Source organism: Phyllobates terribilis, unplaced genomic scaffold (genome assembly GCF_046119375.1).
Source record: "Phyllobates terribilis strain yellow unplaced genomic scaffold, ASM4611937v1 Scaffold_9__5_contigs__length_417890890, whole genome shotgun sequence".
Lineage (NCBI taxonomy): Eukaryota > Metazoa > Chordata > Amphibia > Anura > Dendrobatidae > Phyllobates > Phyllobates terribilis.
Genome location: NW_027362769.1, coordinates 186,567,937 through 186,587,718, shown reverse-complemented (window position 1 = coordinate 186,587,718; position 19,782 = coordinate 186,567,937). Strand labels below are relative to the sequence as shown.

General features: G+C 47.6%; 1 protein-coding gene across 1 annotated transcript in view; it reads right to left on the bottom strand.

Annotated features, from left to right (window-relative positions):
- Nucleotides 1-13,832: 13,832 nt before the first annotated feature.
- The window catches only part of EAF2 (ELL associated factor 2), a 30,402-nt gene continuing 24,452 nt past the window's right edge, over nucleotides 13,833-19,782 (bottom strand). The window contains exons 5-6 of the mRNA XM_073647514.1: nucleotides 14,781-14,999; nucleotides 13,833-14,209 (exon numbers count right to left, since the gene is read on the bottom strand). Of these exons, the coding sequence (XP_073503615.1) occupies nucleotides 14,163-14,209; nucleotides 14,781-14,999 (266 nt within the window). The 3' untranslated portion in view covers nucleotides 13,833-14,162. The remainder of the gene's footprint in view (nucleotides 14,210-14,780; nucleotides 15,000-19,782) is intronic.

Below are 19,782 nucleotides of genomic sequence, written 5' to 3'. Positions count from 1 at the left end.
CTGGTTTTCATGCAAAACACTGGAAGGCAGCATTAACCCATTGTGCTGCCGCCTTTCTGTGCTGCAAAAATACTATTAAAGAATAATCATCTATTACACAGGGAGAGACCTGGTATTAAATGGGGGGAACATAAACCATCCCCCTATAGAGAGGAGAAGCCCCCATCACAGAAGCATCTCCCCTCTCCCAGCAGGAAATCCCAGCACAATCTCAAATAATTCAATGTAGCCAATCAGACGCCGCTAAGAAAAACGGCTATTAGAGAAATGTGGAAAAAACTGACAGGAATAAATCCATAATACGAAAAAAGTGCAGCGATCCATTAGATAGTGGAGAAACAAAGTAGCAATTTTGCAGGTACAATAACTTTTAATGGCTATTTTCCTGCAATCTCCTCCACCTGATCATTCACAAGAATCTGCAGGATTATTATCCGGCTTCTCTTTCTGAGAGCAATAAAACTAATACGGAGCAGGAGTCTAGGACACAGAGTGACACAGTCCGAGGAGCTTCTGGAACCAGGGTAATTGTCATGTAAAAAGTTTTGCAACTTTCTCATAAAAGTTCTGCTTACTGTCAGTGAATGGAAATGGGTAAAGTAACAAAACATTCATGGAATTGGAGAGAAAAAGTTGCCTTAAAGGGATATTCTCATGTTATTAAATTGCATTAATTAGCATGAGATAAAACAGGTTTACAAATGACTTACTTTTTTTTTATCTGCTGTCCTATAGCAATGACAGCTTTTATCTTACATAGCGTACAGCTGATTTCCATGGAGCACGGCCACCAGACCCTGAAAGTGCCCAGTAGTTACATTCTAGGAGATGAAGTAACTCCTAACATCCCAGCCACCTCTCTGCAGCCTATTGATTTCTACACAGCTGTTATCTGCTCTTCTACCCCTCAGCTCCTGACAAGATGCTGATATACATCTTGCAAAATCACCAGCATTAGCTTCTCCCAGAGCAGATAATCTCAGCTCTAACTGTCTTGAGCTGTTGCTTGTTGTAGTGCCCTGTTATCTCCATGTCTAAATCTAGTAATAGCAGTGTAGACTCAGAACAAGCCACTGATATCGGAATGTGTGACAGCTGAACTTGTGCTGAGCTTTACAGTTCTACTGATACTGCAGCTTTGCTACTCACCAGAGCTGTTACTCAAGGAGGAGAGGCGCTCTCCAGAGACCAGGAAGTGAGGAGACTGCAGAGCTGAGAACTTCTCAAGAGACAAAATCTTATCATGTATCTCTGTATACAGGGAGCTCCCCCTAGTGGTGGCTGCAGACAGAATCTTATCATGTATCTCTGCATACAGGGAGCTCCCCCTAGTGGTGGCTGCAGACAGTATCTTATCATGTATCTCTGTATACAGGGAGCACCCCCTAGTGGTGACTGCAGACAGTATCTTATCATGTATCTCTGTATACAGGGAGCTCCCCCTAGTGGTGGCTGCAGACAGAATCTTATCATGTATCTCTGCATACAGGGAGCTCCCCCTAGTGGTGGCTGCAGACAGAATCTTATCATGTATCCTCTGCATACAGGGAGCTCCCCCTAGTGGTGGCTGCAGACAGTATCTTATCATGTATCTCTGTATACAGGGAGCACCCCCTAGTGGTGACTGCAGACAGTATCTTATCATGTATCTCTGTATACAGGGAGCTCCCCCTAGTGGTGGCTGCAGACAGAATCTTATCATGTATCTCTGCATACAGGGAGCTCCCCCTAGTGGTGACTGCAGACAGTATCTTATCATGTATCTCTGTATACAGGGAGCTCCCCCTAGTGGTGACTGCAGACAGAATCTTATCATGTATCTCTGTATTCAGGGAAATCCCCCTAGTGGTGACTGCAGACAGGATCTTATCATGTATCTCTGTATACAGGGAGCTCCCCCTAGTGGTGGCTGCAGACAGGATCTTATCATGTATCTCTGTATACAGGGAGCTCCCCCTAGTGGTGGCTGCAGACAGGATCTTATCATGTATCTCTGTATACAGGAAGCTTCCCCTAGTGGTGGCTGCAGACAGGTTCTTATCATGTATCTCTGTATACAAGGAGCTCCCCCTAGTGGTGGCTGCAGGCAGAATCTTATCCTGTATCTCTGTATGTAGGGAACTCCCACTAGTGGTGGCTGCAGACAAGATCTTATCATGTATCTCTGTATACAGGGAGCTCCCCCTAGTGGTGGCTGCAGACAGGATCTTATCATGTATCTCTGTATACAGGGAGCTCCCCCTAGTGGTGGCTGCAGACAGGATCTTATCATGTATCTCTGTATACAGGGAGCTCCCCCTAGTGGTGGCTACAGACAGAATCTTATCATGTATCTCTGTATACAGGAAGCACCCCCTAGTGGTGGCTGCAGACAGGTTCTTATCATGTATCTCTGTATACAAGGAGCTCCCCCTAGTGGTGGCTGCAGACAGGAGCTTATCATGTATCTCTGTATACAGGGGGCTCCCCCTAGTGGTGGCTACAGACAGAATTTTACCATGTATATCTATATACAGGGAGCTCCCCCTAGTGGTGACTGCAGACAGGATCTTGTCATGTATCTCTGTATATAGAGGGCTCTCTCTAGTGGTGGCTACAGACAGGATCTTATCATGTATCTCTGTATACAGGGAGCTCCTCCTAGTGGTGGCTGCAGACAGGATCTTATCTTGTATCTCTGTATATAGTGGGCTCCCTCTAGTGGTGGCTGCTAACAGAAGCCTTTGAGAATATTTGACATTGAATTTTACACCTATATAAATTAAAAGCAAATAATATTGTTGAGTTTTGTAGAAATGATTGCATCTTGTCTTCCTGAACCAATAATAGTAGTAATCATGATATCTGAGCGCCTTGGGGTGATCGATGGATTTCGGGGTCATCGTCCTGTTGGGTGTCAGACATTTTCAGTGTGCTGATGATCCTGAGATGTTTGAGCCGCTGATCTTTCAGGTAATTTGTATTTTTCGGTCTGGTTGATTTGTGCGGAGATGAGGACAGGACATGCAGGAATACAAATGAAGACGGTGCAACATTTCAGGGCAAAAATCTAATCAGATGGTCGATTCACCGTCTGTAGTAAATTATTAGCTCGTGGCGTAAAACCCCAGCACCCCCCAGAGTTCAATCTATTCTTCATGTCGCCAACCACTGAGCTTCCATAAAAGAGGAGAATATTGTACAGTTTCATCTCAATGACCATCTGTCTCCAGTTAAAACAAACCTCAGAAGAAGGGAAGATCTTCCTCGCCTTAATGACTCCCATGAACAGGAAAATGAGCGAGGATTTTACAAAGATGAACTTATTGTACAGACAATTAATTCAGTTCAGCAATGAGCGAATCTTCATTATGGAAATAGCTGCAGTCACGGCATAGAGATGGGCACACTGCCCCCTACTGGCAGCACGCAGTACTGCGTGTGTGGGGAGAGGACATGCAGAGGATTAGAGGATTAGCTGAGAGCAGATTCCCACATATCCTGCATAATCTGCAACTGCATGTGGCCTTACACTTCTCACAGCTGAGGGTTTGTTACAAGAGTAAGGATCAGTTATACACGGACTGACCGGCGGGACGATACGAGTCGACCAATCAGTAAACCGTTCATAACGTTCAATCACGATTATCTATCAGCGTAAATGCAGGTCAATCCTCAGTGATGCCTCACACCGATACATACTGATACATTGTAACGTCGTTGTTATTGCTGCTTTGTCCTCTGAATAAGAAATATTCAAGATTGGACATATTGTAACAAACCCTCAGCTGCGCCTTAGGCAGCATATAAATAAGATGTCTCCAGTCACCGCCAATAGCAGAGGTCTTGCAATTGTGTGGATTGGAAGCAAGAAAACTATCAGAAAGTTCTCATTAGATGATTAAGTTTTATCTATAGGAAACTTTTCGAGATCTATAAAAATCACCTTCAGTTTCCAGTTCCAGCTTTGGAGTTTTCTATTCTGGGAAAATCCACATCTGAAAACCGCGTCTAAAAGAAGCAAGGTTTCTGGTGCGGTTTCGTAAAGACAGTTTTGTTGCGTTTTTATGGAGTATTCATTATATTATGGCTGCAGCAATAGTCAGTTCTTTATCTCATTTCTGCTGGAAAAACTTAGCCAAAACCTGAAGCAAAAGGGCGCCGTATTGTTGTGATTTACGTATAGAAAATGCATAAAGAATTAACACGATGATTTTTCTAAGGGAAAATGCAACCAGATATTTTTTTTTTACGATGGTTTTTGTGTCAAAATTCACATTTTAAAAAGCATTAAATCTGCTTGCAATAAGTTTCCCATTGAGTGAGAAACCGCGCCTATACTGCAAACGCCGCGAGTGTTAAAAAAAGCCTTATGTGAATTACATGGAAAGTCTGCAGCACGTAAATCGATGTAAAGTGCACATTTCTGTACAGTGTTTGCAAGTTTTTTGCAGTAAAAATTAGCTCAAAACGGCACCATATTGATGAACCCATATAATGATTAAAAAGGAGTTAAAATCCATGCTAAAGAAAGGTCAAAACCAACATCAAAAAGCGCAAAAAAAAACACATTTCCTTTAGAGACAGCTTTTAAATGAGGATTTTCAGAAAGTGGTTGTCAGACCCCCGGCGACTAACACTGCACAATATCACACACGTATCATAGTTGAAGCTGATATGTTCATTGACACCATAACTATGTGAGACATTGGATTGTATCTTCCCCACAGACCAAACATACGATATTTTGGGTAATCATCACCCCGGTCTATAATGGCTGCAAACCGTTGTTTCGCTCTGTGTTATATTGGGACCATTAAACTATGAAATGACCAGGACGGTCAGCTTCACAGCAGGCAGTAAAACAAGATGCTGCTTGTGCGGCTGCTCTGCTGACATCTAGTGGCCAAAGTGACAATGACCAGAGCAGATAAAATAAATCCAAAAGTAGAGAAATAAAATCCTGATCAGACGCTGCCCAGAGACGGCGCAGGACATTACTCTATCTGATAACTGGCTCTGCTCCTGACAGTACTGTTGTGCTTACCCTTGTGCCTTGCCAGCCCTCGTCAGCAGTGCCTATGGCAGGGCGGCAGATCACAGAGGTCATAGCTAGCTCCTGCTGATTGGGGGAAGTTATGTGAAGTACTGGATCGTAATAATGTTCAGAACCTCTGAATATTGGGTCAGAACCTTCAGCCTGTGAGTGATGGATGGAAGAGTTAAATTATTCTGGTTCCTGATCTTTGGAAGTCATCAATTAAAAAGTTCAGTCACTAACGAAGAAATGGCGGGAAGCCAAGAAAGCACTTAACAAATCCCCCTCATTTTCTTGTGTATTCGCAGGCGTCGAAATTAATCGTCGCAGTCACTTCAGAGGCAACAAAAGAGCCAGAGATTTATCAGGGGGAAGTCGTCATTGATTCTGCGGGCGGAGGGGGCACTGCGGTGACCCCAAGAGCTCGTATAGACCGAGCTCACACTGCTCAGGACGGGTGTACAGAACAGCAAGAGCCGGGAGACGCAAGGACCGCCACACCTAAAAAATATACAGTACGGACCAAAAGTTTGGACACACCTTCTCATTTAAAGATTTTTCTGTATTTTCATGACTATGAAAATTGTACATTCACACTGAAGGCATCAAAACTATGAATTACCACATGTGGAATTATATACTTAACAAAAAAGTGTGAAACAACTGAAAATATGTCTTATATTCTAGGTTCTTCACAGTAGCCACCTTTTGCTTTGATGACTGCTTTGCACACTCTTGGCATTCTCTTCATGAGCTTCAAGAGGTAGTCACCGGAAATGGTCTTCACTTCACAGGTGTGCCCTGTCAGGGTGGTATGAGGGCCCGACGTCCACAGATGGGGGTTGTGCTCACAGCCCAACACCGTGCAGGACGCTTGGCATTTGCCACAGAACACCAGGATTGGCAAAGTGGCCACTGGCGCCCTGTGCTCTTCACAGATGAAAGCAGGTTCACACTGAGCACATGTGACAGACGTGACAGAGTCTGGAGACGCCGTGGAGAGCGATCTGCTGCCTGCAACATCCTTCAGCATGACCGGTTTGGCAGTGGGTCAGTAATGGTGTGGGGTGGCATTTCTTTGGAGGGCGGCACAGCCCTCCATGTGCTCGCCAGACGTAGCCTGACTGCCATTAGAGATGAGATCCTCAGACCCCTTGTGAGACCATATGCTGGTGCGGTTGGCCCTGGGTTCCTCCTAATGCAGGACAATGCCAGACCTCATGTGGCTGGAGTGTGTCAGCAGTTCCTGCAAGATGAAGCCATAGAAGCTATGGACTGGCCGCCCGTTCCCCAGACCTGAATCCGATTGAGCACATCTGGGACATCATGTCTCGCTCCACCCACCAACATCACGTTGCTCCACAGACAGTCCAGGAGTTGGCGGATGCTTTACTCCAGGTCTGGGAGGAGATCCCACAGGAGACCATCCGCAACCTCATCAGGAGCATGCCCAGGCGTTGTAGGGAGGTCATACAGGCACGTGGAGGCCACACACAATACTGAGCCTCATCAGGAGCATGCCCAGGCGTTGTAGGGAGGTCATACAGACACGTGGAGGCCACACACAATACTCAGCCTCATCAGGAGCATGCCCAGGCGTTGTAGGGAGGTCATACAGGCACGTGGAGGCCACATACAATACTCAGCCTCATCAGGAGCATGCCCAGGCGTTGTAGGGGGGTCATACAGGCACGTGGAGGTCACACACAATACTCAGCCTCATCAGGAGCATGCCCAGGCGTTGTAGGGAGGCCATACAGGCACATGGAAGCCACACACAATACTCAGCCTCATCAGGAGCATGCCCAGGCGTTGTAGGGAGGTCATACAGGCACGTGGAGGCCACACACAATACTCAGCCTCATCAGGAGCATGCCCAGGCGTTGTAGGGGGGTCATACAGGCACGTGGAGGCCACACACAATACTAAGCCTTATCAGGAGCATGCCCAGGCGTTGTAGGGAGGTCATACAGGCACGTGGAGGCCACACACAATACTCAGCCTCATCAGGAGCATGCCCAGGCATTGTAGGGAGGTCATACAGGCACGTGGAGGCCACACACAATACTCAGCCTCATCATGAGCATGCCCAGGCGTTGTAGGGAGGTCATACAGGCACGTGGAGGCCACACACAATACTCAGCCTCATCAGGAGCATGCCCAGGCGTTGTAGGGAGGTCATACAGGCACGTGGAGGCCACGCACAATACTCAGCCTCATCAGGAGCATGCCCAGGCATTGTAGGGAGGTCATACAGGCACGTGGAGGCCACACACAATACTCAGCCTCATCAGGAGCATGCCCAGGCGTTGTAGGGAGGTCATACAGGCACGTGGAGGCCACACACAATACTCAGACTCATCAGGAGCATGCCCAGGTGTTGTAGGGTGGTCATACAGGCACGTGGAGGCCGCACACAATACTCAGCCTCATCAGGAGCATGCCCAGGCGTTGTAGGGAGGTCATACAGGCACATGGAAGCCACACACAATACTCAGCCTCATCAGGAGCATGCCCAGGCGTTGTAGGGAGGTCATACAGGCACGTGGAGGCCACACACAATACTCAGCCTCATCAGGAGCATGCCCAGGCGTTGTAGGGGAGTCATACAGGCACGCGGAGGCCACACACAATACTCAGCCTCATCAGGAGCATGCCCAGGCGTTGTAGGGAGGTCATACAGGCACGTGGAGGCCACAAACAATACTCAGCCTCATCTGGAGCATGCCCAGGCGTTGTAGGGAGGTCATACAGGCACGTGGAGGCCACACACAATACTGAGCCTCATCAGGAGCATTCCCAGGCGTTGTAGGGAGGTCATACAGGCACGTGGAGGCCACACACAATACTCAGCCTCATCAGGAGCATGCCCAGGCATTGTAGGGAGGTCATACAGACACGTGGAGGCCACACACAATACTGAGCCTCATCAGGAGCATGGTCAGGCGTTGTAGGGAGGTCATACAGGCACGTGGAGGCCACACACAATACTCAGCCTCATCAGGAGCATGCCCAGGCGTTGTAGGGAGGTCATACAGGCACGTGGAGGCCACACACAATACTCAGCCTCATCAGGAGCATGCCCAGGCGTTGTAGGGAGGTCATACAGGCACGTGGAGGCCACACACAATAGTCAGCCTCATCAGGAGCATGCCCAGGCATTGTAGGGAGGTCATACAGGCACGTGGAGACCACACACAATACTGAGCCTCATCAGGAGCATGCCCAGGCGTTGTAGGGAGGTCACACAGACACGTGGAGGCCACACACAATACTCAGCCTCATCAGGAGCATGCCTAGGCGTTGTAGGGAGGTTATACAGGCACGTGGAGGCCACACACAATACTCAGCCTCATCAGGAGCATGCCCAGGCATTGTAGGGAGGTCATACAGGCACGTGGAGGCCACACACAATACTCAGCATCATCAGGAGCATGCCCAGGCGTTGTAGGGGGGTCATACAGGCACGTGGAGGCCACACACAATACTCAGCCTCATCAGGAGTATGCCCAGGCGTTGTAGGGAGGTCATACAGGCACGTGGAGGCCACACACAATACTCAGCATCATCAGGAGCATGCCCAGGCGTTGTAGGGAGGTCATATAGGCACGTGGAGGCCACACACAATACTGAGCCTCATCAGGAGCATGCCCAGGCGTTGTAGGGAGGTCATACAGGCACGTGGAGGCCACACACAATACTCAGCCTCATCAGGAGCATGCCCAGGCGTTGTAGGGAGGTCATACAGGCACGTGGAGGCCACACACAATACTCAGCCTCATCAGGAGCATGCCCAGACCGTTGTAGGGAGATCATACAGGCACGTGGAGGCCACACACAATACTCAGACTCATCAGGAGCATGCCCAGGCGTTGTAGGGAGGCCATACAGGCACGTGGAGGCCACACACAATACTCAGCCTCATCAGGAGCATGCCCAGGCGTTGTAGGGAGGTCATACAGGCACGTGGAGGCCACACACAATACTCAGCCTCATCAGGAGCACGCCCAGGCGTTGTAGGGAGGTCATACAGGCACGTGGTGGCCACACACCATACTGAGCCTCATCAGGAGCATGCCGAGGCATTGTAGGGAGGTCATACAGGCACGTGGAGGCCACACACAATACTCAGCCTCATCAGGAGCATGCCCAGGCATTGTAGGGAGGTCATACAGGCACGTGGAGGCCACACACAATACTCAGCATCATCAGGAGCATGCCCAGGCGTTGTAGGGGGGTCATACAGGCACGTGGAGGCCACACACAATACTCAGCCTCATCAGGAGTATGCCCAGGCGTTGTAGGGAGGTCATACAGGCACGTGGAGGCCACACACAATACTCAGCATCATCAGGAGCATGCCCAGGCGTTGTAGGGAGGTCATATAGGCACGTGGAGGCCACACACAATACTGAGCCTCATCAGGAGCATGCCCAGGCGTTGTAGGGAGGTCATACAGGCACGTGGAGGCCACACACAATACTCAGCCTCATCAGGAGCATGCCCAGGCGTTGTAGGGAGGTCATACAGGCACGTGGAGGCCACACACAATACTCAGCCTCATCAGGAGCATGCCCAGACCGTTGTAGGGAGATCATACAGGCACGTGGAGGCCACACACAATACTCAGACTCATCAGGAGCATGCCCAGGCGTTGTAGGGAGGCCATACAGGCACGTGGAGGCCACACACAATACTCAGCCTCATCAGGAGCATGCCCAGGCGTTGTAGGGAGGTCATACAGGCACGTGGAGGCCACACACAATACTCAGCCTCATCAGGAGCACGCCCAGGCGTTGTAGGGAGGTCATACAGGCACGTGGTGGCCACACACCATACTGAGCCTCATCAGGAGCATGCCGAGGCATTGTAGGGAGGTCATACAGGCACGTGGAGGCCACACACAATACTCAGCCTCATCAGGAGCATGCCCAGGCGTTGTAGGGAGGTCATACAGGCACGTGGTGGCCACACCCCATACTGAGCCTCATCAGGAGCATGCCCAGGCGTTGTAGGGAGGTCATACAGGCATGTGGAGGCCACACACAATACTCAGCCTCATCAGGAGCATGCCCAGGCGTTGTAGGGAGGTCATACAGGCACGTGGAGGCCACACACAATACTGAGCCTCATCAGGAGCATGCCCAGGCGGTGTAGGGAGGTCATACAGGCACGTGGAGGCCACACACAATACTGAGCCTCATCAGGAGCATGCCCAGGCGTTGTAGGGAGGTCATACAGGCACGTGGAGGCCACACACAATACTCAGCCTCATCAGGAGCATGCCCAGGCGTTGTAGGGAGGTTATACAGGCACGTGGAGGTCACACACAATACTCAGCCTCATCAGGAGCCTGCCCAGGCATTGTAGGGAGGTCATACAGGCTCGTGGAGGCAACACACAATACTCAACCTCATCAGGAGCATGCCCAGGCGTTGTAGGGAGGTCATACAGGCACGTGGTGGCCATACACCATACTGAGCCTCATCAGGAGCATGCCCAGGCGTTGTAGGGAGGTCATACAGGCACGTGGAGGCCACACACAATACTCAGCCTCATCAGGAGCATGCCCAGGCGTTGTAGGGAGGTCATACAGGCACGTGGAGGCCACACACAATACTCAGCCTCATCAGGAGCATGCCCAGGCGTTGTAGGGAGGTCATACAGGCACGGGGAGGCCACACACAATACTCAGCCTCATCAGGAGCATGCCCAGGTGTTGTAGGGAGGTCATACAGGCACGTGGAGGCCACACACAATACTCAGCCTCATCAGGAGCATGCCCAGGCGTTGTAGGGAGGTCATACAGGCACGTGGAGGCCACACACAATACTCAGCCTCATCAGGAGCATGCCCAGGCGTTGTAGGGAGGTCATACAGGCACGTGGAGGCCACACACAATACTCAGCCTCATTGTGACTTGTTTTAAGGACATTACATCACAGTTGGATCAGCCTGTAGTGGGTTTTTCCACTTTAATTTTGGGGGTGACTCCACATCCAGGCCTCCATTGGTTAATAAATGTGATTTCCATTGATGATTTTTGGGTGATTTTGTTGTCAGCACATTCAGCTTCTACAGAACAAAGTATTCAATGAGAAGATTTCATACATTCAGATCTAGGAGGGGGGATTTCAGGGGTCCCTTTATTTTTTTGAGCAGTGTATATATAGATACACACTCACACACATATACTTAACTCTACTGATTTTACTTGATATATTTACAGTGGTGTGAGTAAACATAACAGTAAAATATGGTGGTGGTAGTGTGATGGTCTGGGGCTGTTTTGCTGCTTCTGGACCTGGAAGACTTGCTGTGGTAAATGGAACCATGAATTCTGTTGTCTACCAAAAACTCCTGAAGGAGAATGTCCGTCCCTCTGTTCCTGACCTCAAGCTGAAGCGCACTTGGGTTATACAGCAGGACAATGATCCAAAACACACCAGCAAGTCCACCTCTAATGGCTTAAGAAAAACAGCAACACTTTGGAGTGGCCGAGTCAAAGTCCTGAGCTTAATCCGATTGAGATGCTGTGGCCGGACCTTAACAAGGCCGTTCATTCTCGGAAACCTCCAATGTGGCTGAATTACAACAATTTTGCACAGATCAGCGACCAAAATTCTTCCAGAGCGTTGTAACAGACTCATTGCAAGTTATCGCAAATGCTTGATTGCAGTTGTTGCTGCTAAGGGTCCAACCAGTTATTAGGTTTAGGGGGCAATCACTATCACACAGGGCCCTGTAGGTTTGGATTTCTTCATCCCTTAATAATAAAGACCTTCATTTAAAAACTGCATTTTGTGGTTACTTGTGTTATCTTTGTCTAATATTTACATTTGTTTTGATCTGAAACATTTAAGTGACAAACATGGAAAAGAATAAGAAATCAGGAAGAGGGTGAACACTTTTTCACACCACTGTATAATAATCATTGTCAATATTTATATGCCATGTGTCTGTCCTTTATCCAGTTGGTCTGCTATAGTGACAGAGAAAATGTCGCCATCACGCCGGACCCTCGGTAGACGGCATTTCTCCCACATCACAATGATACAAAACTCATATCTGCTGCATTTCTTAAGAACAAGTGACAGTGACTCACTGCCCAAGTGTCTCCTACCAACCCGACACCTATGGGGGGCACATACTTTCCTCCATATTAATGTCTATGGATGTAGATGAGGACAGAGAAGCCCCCGGAGGAGGATGTGGGGGGCACATACTTTCCTCCATATTAATGTCTATGGATGTAGATGAGGACAGAGAAGCCCCCGGAGGTGGGTGTGGGGGGCACATACTTTCCTCCATATTAATGTCTATGGATGTAGATGATGACAGATAAGCCCCCGGAGGTGGATGTGGGGGGCACATACTTTTACATGTATGCTGTGTATTTTTCAGATGTGACTTTGACCCAATGTCACATTTTTTTGCTGCGTCCCCCCTCCCCTGCTGTCCCTCATTTTGACAGTACTTTTAAGTTTTGTTATTTTTGTTGCTGAAAAGTTGCAGAAACCAGATTGAGACCAGAATAAAGACCATTGCTGATTTTGCGCCACATTCATGAACCACGTTTGCTATTTGGATGAATCTGATGTAAAATCCATCATAGAAAGAAAAGGGGCTTGAATAAACCACAAGCGATGAATCGGCCCCGGCAGACACTACCCCTATATACCCACCAAAGGCGGCCTTTACAGGTGCAGAAATCCAACCGGGTCAGGTCCTCAGGACAAATGTCTGAATTGAGGAGCACAAGTGCAATCTGTCATCTGCCCCAATGATTGGAGCTTCTGACTGATGACCACGGTATAGACAAGCTCAGAAAGGAAGAAGAGGAGGAAGAAGAGGAGGAGGAGGAGGAGGAGGAGGAGGAGGAGGACGGTCCTAATATCTGGGGGTGGAAATGGCCGACGCAGAGCAACGCCACCTGTGAGAGTGGTCAGACATCGGGGTGAGCCCGCAGGGTCCAGAGTTTGCACTCATTTAACCCCTGTACATGCCTCCTTTAATAAATGGGGGACGACTATTAATCGAATATATAAAGCAGAGTCCACACCCGGCCAGCAGGGGGCAGCCCATGCACAGTGCCGGGTTACAGTTTTGCTCTTTTTGGGGGCTCATTAATACGTATCCTCCCCACGTGTTTTTGTGGAGCTGTAGCAGGTGCCATTATGCATCATTACTGAAGCCCACACCGGAGCAAAAATCAGCCGAACTTTACACTAAACAAGAACCCAGCTTAAGTCCACAGCCCCGCTATCAGTATCTGGTCAGTATTCTCTCTCAGGAGTGGGAGCCAAAACCAGGAGGGGGTGATAAATGCAGAATTGGTGACTTGTTTCTATTCTACCTTTTCTCTTATTGTTCCTCACCTGGTTTTGGCTCCCGCTCCTGAGGAAAAATACTGACCGAATACTGACCAAATACTGATAGTGGGGCCGTGACCATATACAAGGGCTCTGACACCGGGGTGGAGAATGGATACAAGAAATAACATCTACTCGCCTTCAGTACCAGTGCCGCCACTCCTCCACGTTCTGTACCATGCCCCCTATCAAACACCAGCAAGGGCACATCATATGACTGCTGCAGCCAATCAGTGATCGATTGCAGCCTTCACATTCTGGAAAATGCCAGATGTTGATACCGGGACGAGAACATAGGGTTTTTTTTTTTTTTTTTCCTTACACAAATTTGGGCCCCAGACAGTAACGTATAGTAGTGGAGAACCCCTTAAACTACAAGAACCAGACGCCGGCCCTTTATTTTGTTCTATTCTTAGGACGCCCCAAAGGAAGAACAATGGTGGTGGTGAGGAGCAGGAGAGATTATTGACTTTATTGCACTTTGGTTCTTTTCTAGTTAGAAAAAACAACACTGATTTAACCCTTGCCGTGATGGAGGACGGGGGGGCTGCGCCGGCCCACGCGGGTCTTTACTGATTCACAGTCAAAAAGGGAAAAGAAAAATGGCAGCAAAACTCTGGTCCTTGAGTGATAAGAGGCAGTGATTGGAGGAGGCGGCCGGTGCGGACGATCCCTTCCAGACGCGGCGCCGGGGTCCGATCAGAGCGATCCCCTCAGTCATTGTGATCTAGTGCAAAACAGACGCTGGAGCAGTGAAGCGTCAGCTCCGGGGCTCAGTCATCGCTGTCACTGCCGGACTCGCTCAGCTGCAGGTCATTCCCTGAAAAAACAAAGTGAGAAATGTAGAGGAATCATGTTAAATCAGGTCAGGGGAGAACAGCTGCAGTGAAAAGCACAGACGAATAGAGAAGGAAGCACATTCAGGCAATTAAGGGCCCCTCCACAAGAGCCGCAACACTAAACACTGGTGCAATAACATTATGTAAAGGCAGCAGCGGCAAACACTCGTTCATTGAGTTACGGAGGATTTGTCAGAATAATAAAGTCCCGGTTCTCGGCAGCACATTGCTGCACATAAACCGGACGTGCTGCCGAGAAGCTGAAGCTGCAGGGACAGAACCTTGTATCAGTAACCGCTCTGCTGCCATCACATTCGGTAGGTAAATGACTGGTACGTAGTCGCTGGGGCTCGACCAGTTACTAACGCGTCCATTGAGACTACGTGGAGGGCTCCCACCCCCGGGATATACGGCTCTGCGTGACGCCCCCTGGTCTGGTCGACATTAGACAAGCACGGACATCTTGCATGGCTCCCCCCCCCGGATATCATGCCCTACCAGGAAGCACGTCCACTCGCTTTACACCTCGATGTCGGCGCGGGTGACACGTACTCAGGGTGCTCATCAGCTGCTTGCTGCCATCCTGAGCCTTGTTACCCCCACTCTCCACGCTGGATGAGGATTGTGGCACCTGGGAGGCCGAGCGTGAGGATTTGTTCCCCTCGTCGTCGCTGGAGCTGTCCTCGCTGCTGGAGGACGACGAATTCTTGGACTCGGATGAACTGTCGGAGCTGCTCATCTGATCGATGATGCTGGCCTCCGCCATCAGCTCTGCAGAAAGACAGAAAGTAATATGAAACGCTCCTGCCGGGATCAACATGGCAGCGGGGGTCAGGACGGGACCCTTCCCCGCCGTCCCCCAACCATTTATGAAAAGCACTAATGGGGGGCTCCAAAGTCCACAGTAATTGTCCTGCTAAATCTCTATTTTCTAATACACATGCATTAATAATTCCCAATCCTTCCATAAACACTAACTACTATTCTGCTTTTTTTCCCTACTTCCTTTTTGATGATGTTTAATTTGTGAATCCCCAATGCATGGTGGGATACTCAAACAAAGCGTCATCAGGGTGTAGAGAGTGCGGTCACTGCCCCAGCCTCTGCCCTCTCCCTAAAACGAAGCATCAACAGTGACCTCCGAGCCTGGCAAGACCCCGAGCGCTGTGCACAATGACAGTGCGCTTTCTTGTGACTGGCTCAGATTAGCAGTAACGAGCCGTCACCAGAGCGCACTGTCACTGTGTGTTTTAAGACTTCTGACCCCAGAATTGACGTCATTGGTCTCTGAACGCCAGGTATTCTGACACCGCTCTGGTGCCGGCTCGTTACTGCTGATCTGATCCGACAACAGAGAGAGCGCTGTCATCGTGCACATCACACAGCGTGCAGGGACTCACCAAGCCCCTGAAATGAGCATGCACTGGAATTATCAAATGAAGCATCATCCGAAAGGAAGTAGGGAAAAAAAGAAAAGCAGTTAGTGTAGTGAGGGAAGGACAGAGAATTATTAAAAATAGTTTAGATAATAACATTTAATAGGTAGGGATTTAGGAGGAAAATTAATTTGGACTTCAGACACCCCTTAACCCCCGAAGGCTGTTTGCACATTAATGACCGGGCCAATTTTTACAATTCTGACCACTGTCACTTTATGAGGTAATACCTCTGGAGCTTCACCGGATCCCCCTGATTTTGAGACTGTTTTTTCGTGACATATTGTACTTCATGTGAGTGGTGAAATTTCTTCGATTTCATTTGCGTTTGTGAAAAAAATTGGAAAGTTTGGCGAAAAATTTATTTTCATGCTCTTAAATCAGAGAGATATGTCACACAAAATAGATAATAAATAACATTTCCCACATGTCTAATTTACATCAGAATAATTTTTGAAACTAAATTTTTTTTTTCGTTAGGAAGTTATAAGGGTTCAAAGTTGACCAGCGATTTCTCATTTTTCCAACAAAATTTACAAAATAATTATTTTTTTTAACCCCTTTACCCCCGAGGGTGGTTTACCCGTTAATGACCAGGCCAATTTTTACAGTTCTGACCACTGTCACTTTATGAGATAATTACTCTGGAACGCTTCAACGGATCCCCCTGATTCTGAGATTGTTTTTTCGTGACATATTGTACTTCATGACTGTGGTGAAATTTCTTCGATATCACTTGCGTTTATTTGTGAAAAAAAACAGAAATTTGGCGAAAATGTTGAAAATTATGCAATTTTCAAACTTTGAATTTTCATGCCCTTAAATCAGAGCGATATGTCACACAAAATAGTCAATAAATAACATTTCCCACATGTCTACTTTACATCAGAACAATTTTGGAACCAACATTTTTTTTTGTTAGGGAGCTATAAGGGTTAAAAGTTGACCAGCGATTTCTCATTTTTCCAACAAAATTTACAAAATCATTTTTTTAGGGACCACATCATATTTGAAGTCACTTTGAGGGGTCTTTATGACAGAAAATACCCAAAAGTGACACCATTCTAAAAACTGCACCCCTCAAGGTGCTCAAAACCACATTCAAGAACTTTATTAATCCTTCAGGTGCTTCACAGGAATTTTTGGAATGTGGAAGAAAAAAATGAACATTTAACTTTTTTCACAAAAATGTTACTTTATACCCAATTTTTTTTTATTTTCACAAGGGTAACAGGAAAAAAAATGGACCCCAAAATTTGTTGTGCAATTTCCCCTGGGCACGCAGATTCCCCATATGTGGGGAAAAAACACTGTTTGGGCGCACGGCAGGGCTCGGAAGGGAAGGAGCGCCATTTGACTTTTTGATTGTAAAATTTGCTTGAATAATTAGCGGACACCATGTTGCGTTTGGAGAGCCCCTGCGTGCCCAAACATTGGAGCTCCCCCACAAGTGACCCCATTTTGGAAACTAGACCCCCAAGGCACCTATCTAGATGCATAGTGAGCAGTTGGAACCCAGAGGTGCTTCACAAATGGATTCGTAAAAATGAAAAAAGTGGAAAAAAAAATACTTTTCCATTTTTACGAATCAATTTGTGAAGCACCTGGGGGTTCCAAGTGCTCACTATGCATCTAGATAGGTGCCTTGGGGGGGTCTAGTTTCCAAAATTGGGTCACTTGTGGGGGAGCTCCAATGTTTAGGCACGCAGGGGCTCTCCAAACGCAACATGGCGTCCGCTAACAATTTGAGCCGATTTTCCATTCAATTTGTTAGCGGACACCATGTCGCGTTTGGAGAGCCCCTGATGTGCCTAAACAGTGGAGCTCCCCCACAAGTGACCCCATTTTGGAAACTATACCCCTCAAGGATTTTATTAAGGGGTATAGTGAACATTTTGAACCCAGAGGTACGACACAGAATTTGAGAACATTAGGTCATCATATTGAATAAGTTGTCATTAGTCTTGAGCGCAAGTGCTCGCTACTTGAGTTTGCATCGGATACTCAGGTATGCACCATGTACTGCGTGTGCTCGAGTGACATGCTCGAGTCCCCGCCCGGATGTTTCACGGTTATTAGACACCCAAAAAAAAACATGCGGGGATCGCTCGTGCATGGCAGGCAATCCCCGCAAAGTTTTTTTGGCCGCGAAGCATATGGGGCGGAGACTCGAGCATGTCACTCAAATACCCACGATACTCAATGCATACCCGAGCACCCGATGCAAACTCAAGTAGCGAGCACTTGTACTCAACACTAGTCGCCATATCGCCATCTTTTTTTCTTACTTTTGAAAAAAATCCCAACCCCATCAAAACCCTAACCCCAACCCCAGCCCTAACCCGAGAGTTTATTTTTTACGCTGTTCCTCGTGCGGAATAAGTGATTAGACGACCTTATTCTTCGGGTCGGTGAGACTACAGCGATACCAGAATCATATGGGTTTTTATGATTGACAGCTGTCACACACTAAAAGAAGCATTTTTTGTAAAATCTAGTTTTTGCATCGCCATATTTTGAGAGCTATAATTTTTCCAGATTTTGGCAGCCAGTCATGTGACGGCTTGTTTTTTGCGGGATGAGTTGACGTTTTTATTGGTGCCATTTTCAGGCATGTGACATTTTTTGATCGCTTTCTATTCTGATTTTTGGGAGGCAGAATAAACAAAAACCAACAATTCAGCAATTGTTTTTTTTTTATGCCGTTTCGCATAATGTGGTAAAATGTGGTAAAATTGATAAGGCAGCTTTATTCTTCAGGTCAGTACGTTTACAGCGGTATCACATTTATATCGCTTTTCTATGTTTTGCACTTTTACATAATAAAAGCAATTTTATAGAAAAAAATATTTTTTAGCATCGCTTTATTCTGAGAGCTATAACTATTTTATTTTTCGGCTGATGGAGCTGTGTGGCGGCTTGTTTTTTGCGAGACGAGATGACGTTTTCAGCGGTACCATTTTTATTTATATTCGTCTTTTTGATCGCGTGTTATTCCATTTTTTGTTTGGCGGTATGATGATAAAGCATTGTTTTTTGCTTGTTTTTTTTTTTTACCGTGTTCACTGAAGGGGTTAACTAGTGGGACAGTTTTATAGGTCAGGTTGTTCCGGACACGGCGATACCAAATATGTGTACTTTTATTTTATTTTATATAATAATATTTATTGATGGGTACATTATATTTTTATTTTTGGTGGATTCTTTTTTTTTATATTTTTACAATTTTTTTTTCACTTTCTGACAGTTTTTACACTTTTTTACTCTGTCCCACTCTGGGACTTTCACATTTTTTATTCTGATCGCCTGCATGGCACAGGAATGCAGCACCATCCCTGTGTCATGCAGGCTATCAGCGCTGGACAGGGAGAAGATAGTTTGGAGATGCACTGCGCATGTCCAAACAATCTTCCTGTTGTCTGGTGACCCGGATGTTGTCATGACGACATCGGGTCGTCATGGCAACATCCTGGAAGCCACGGCAGACAGCGCTGGAGGCCGGAAGAGGAGGTGAGTATCTGCGATCACCTCCCCTTGCTACCGCAATGCTGCGATCGACTTCGATCACAGCATTGCGGGTGTTAATGTGCTGGGAGCGGTGCGGGACCGCTCCCATCACATTGTCACAGCTGACACCCGGTACTATCAGCTGACACCCGGCGGCGATCGCGCCCGCACAGCCTGTGTGCGCGCGCGATCGCGATGACGTACTAATACGGGTCTGGCTCTTAAGTCCCAGGGCACAGACGCGTATTAGTACGTCTAATGTTGTTAAGGGGTTAAAGACCATATCATACGTTTGGAGAGCCCCTGATGCGCCTAAACAGTGGAAACCACCCCCCCAAGTGACTCCATTTTGGAAACCAGACCCCTCAAGGATTTTATCAAGGGGTATAGTGAACATTTTGAACCCAGAGATACGAGACAGAATTTGATAACATTAGGTCATCATATTGAATAAGTTGTCATTAGTCTTGAGCGCAAGTGCTCGCTACTTGAGTTTGCATCGGGTACTCAGGTATGCACCATGTATCAAGGGTGCTCAAGTCCCCGCCTGCATGTTTCACGGTTGTTAGACACCCAAAAAAACATGCTCGTGTATGGCAGGCGATCACCGC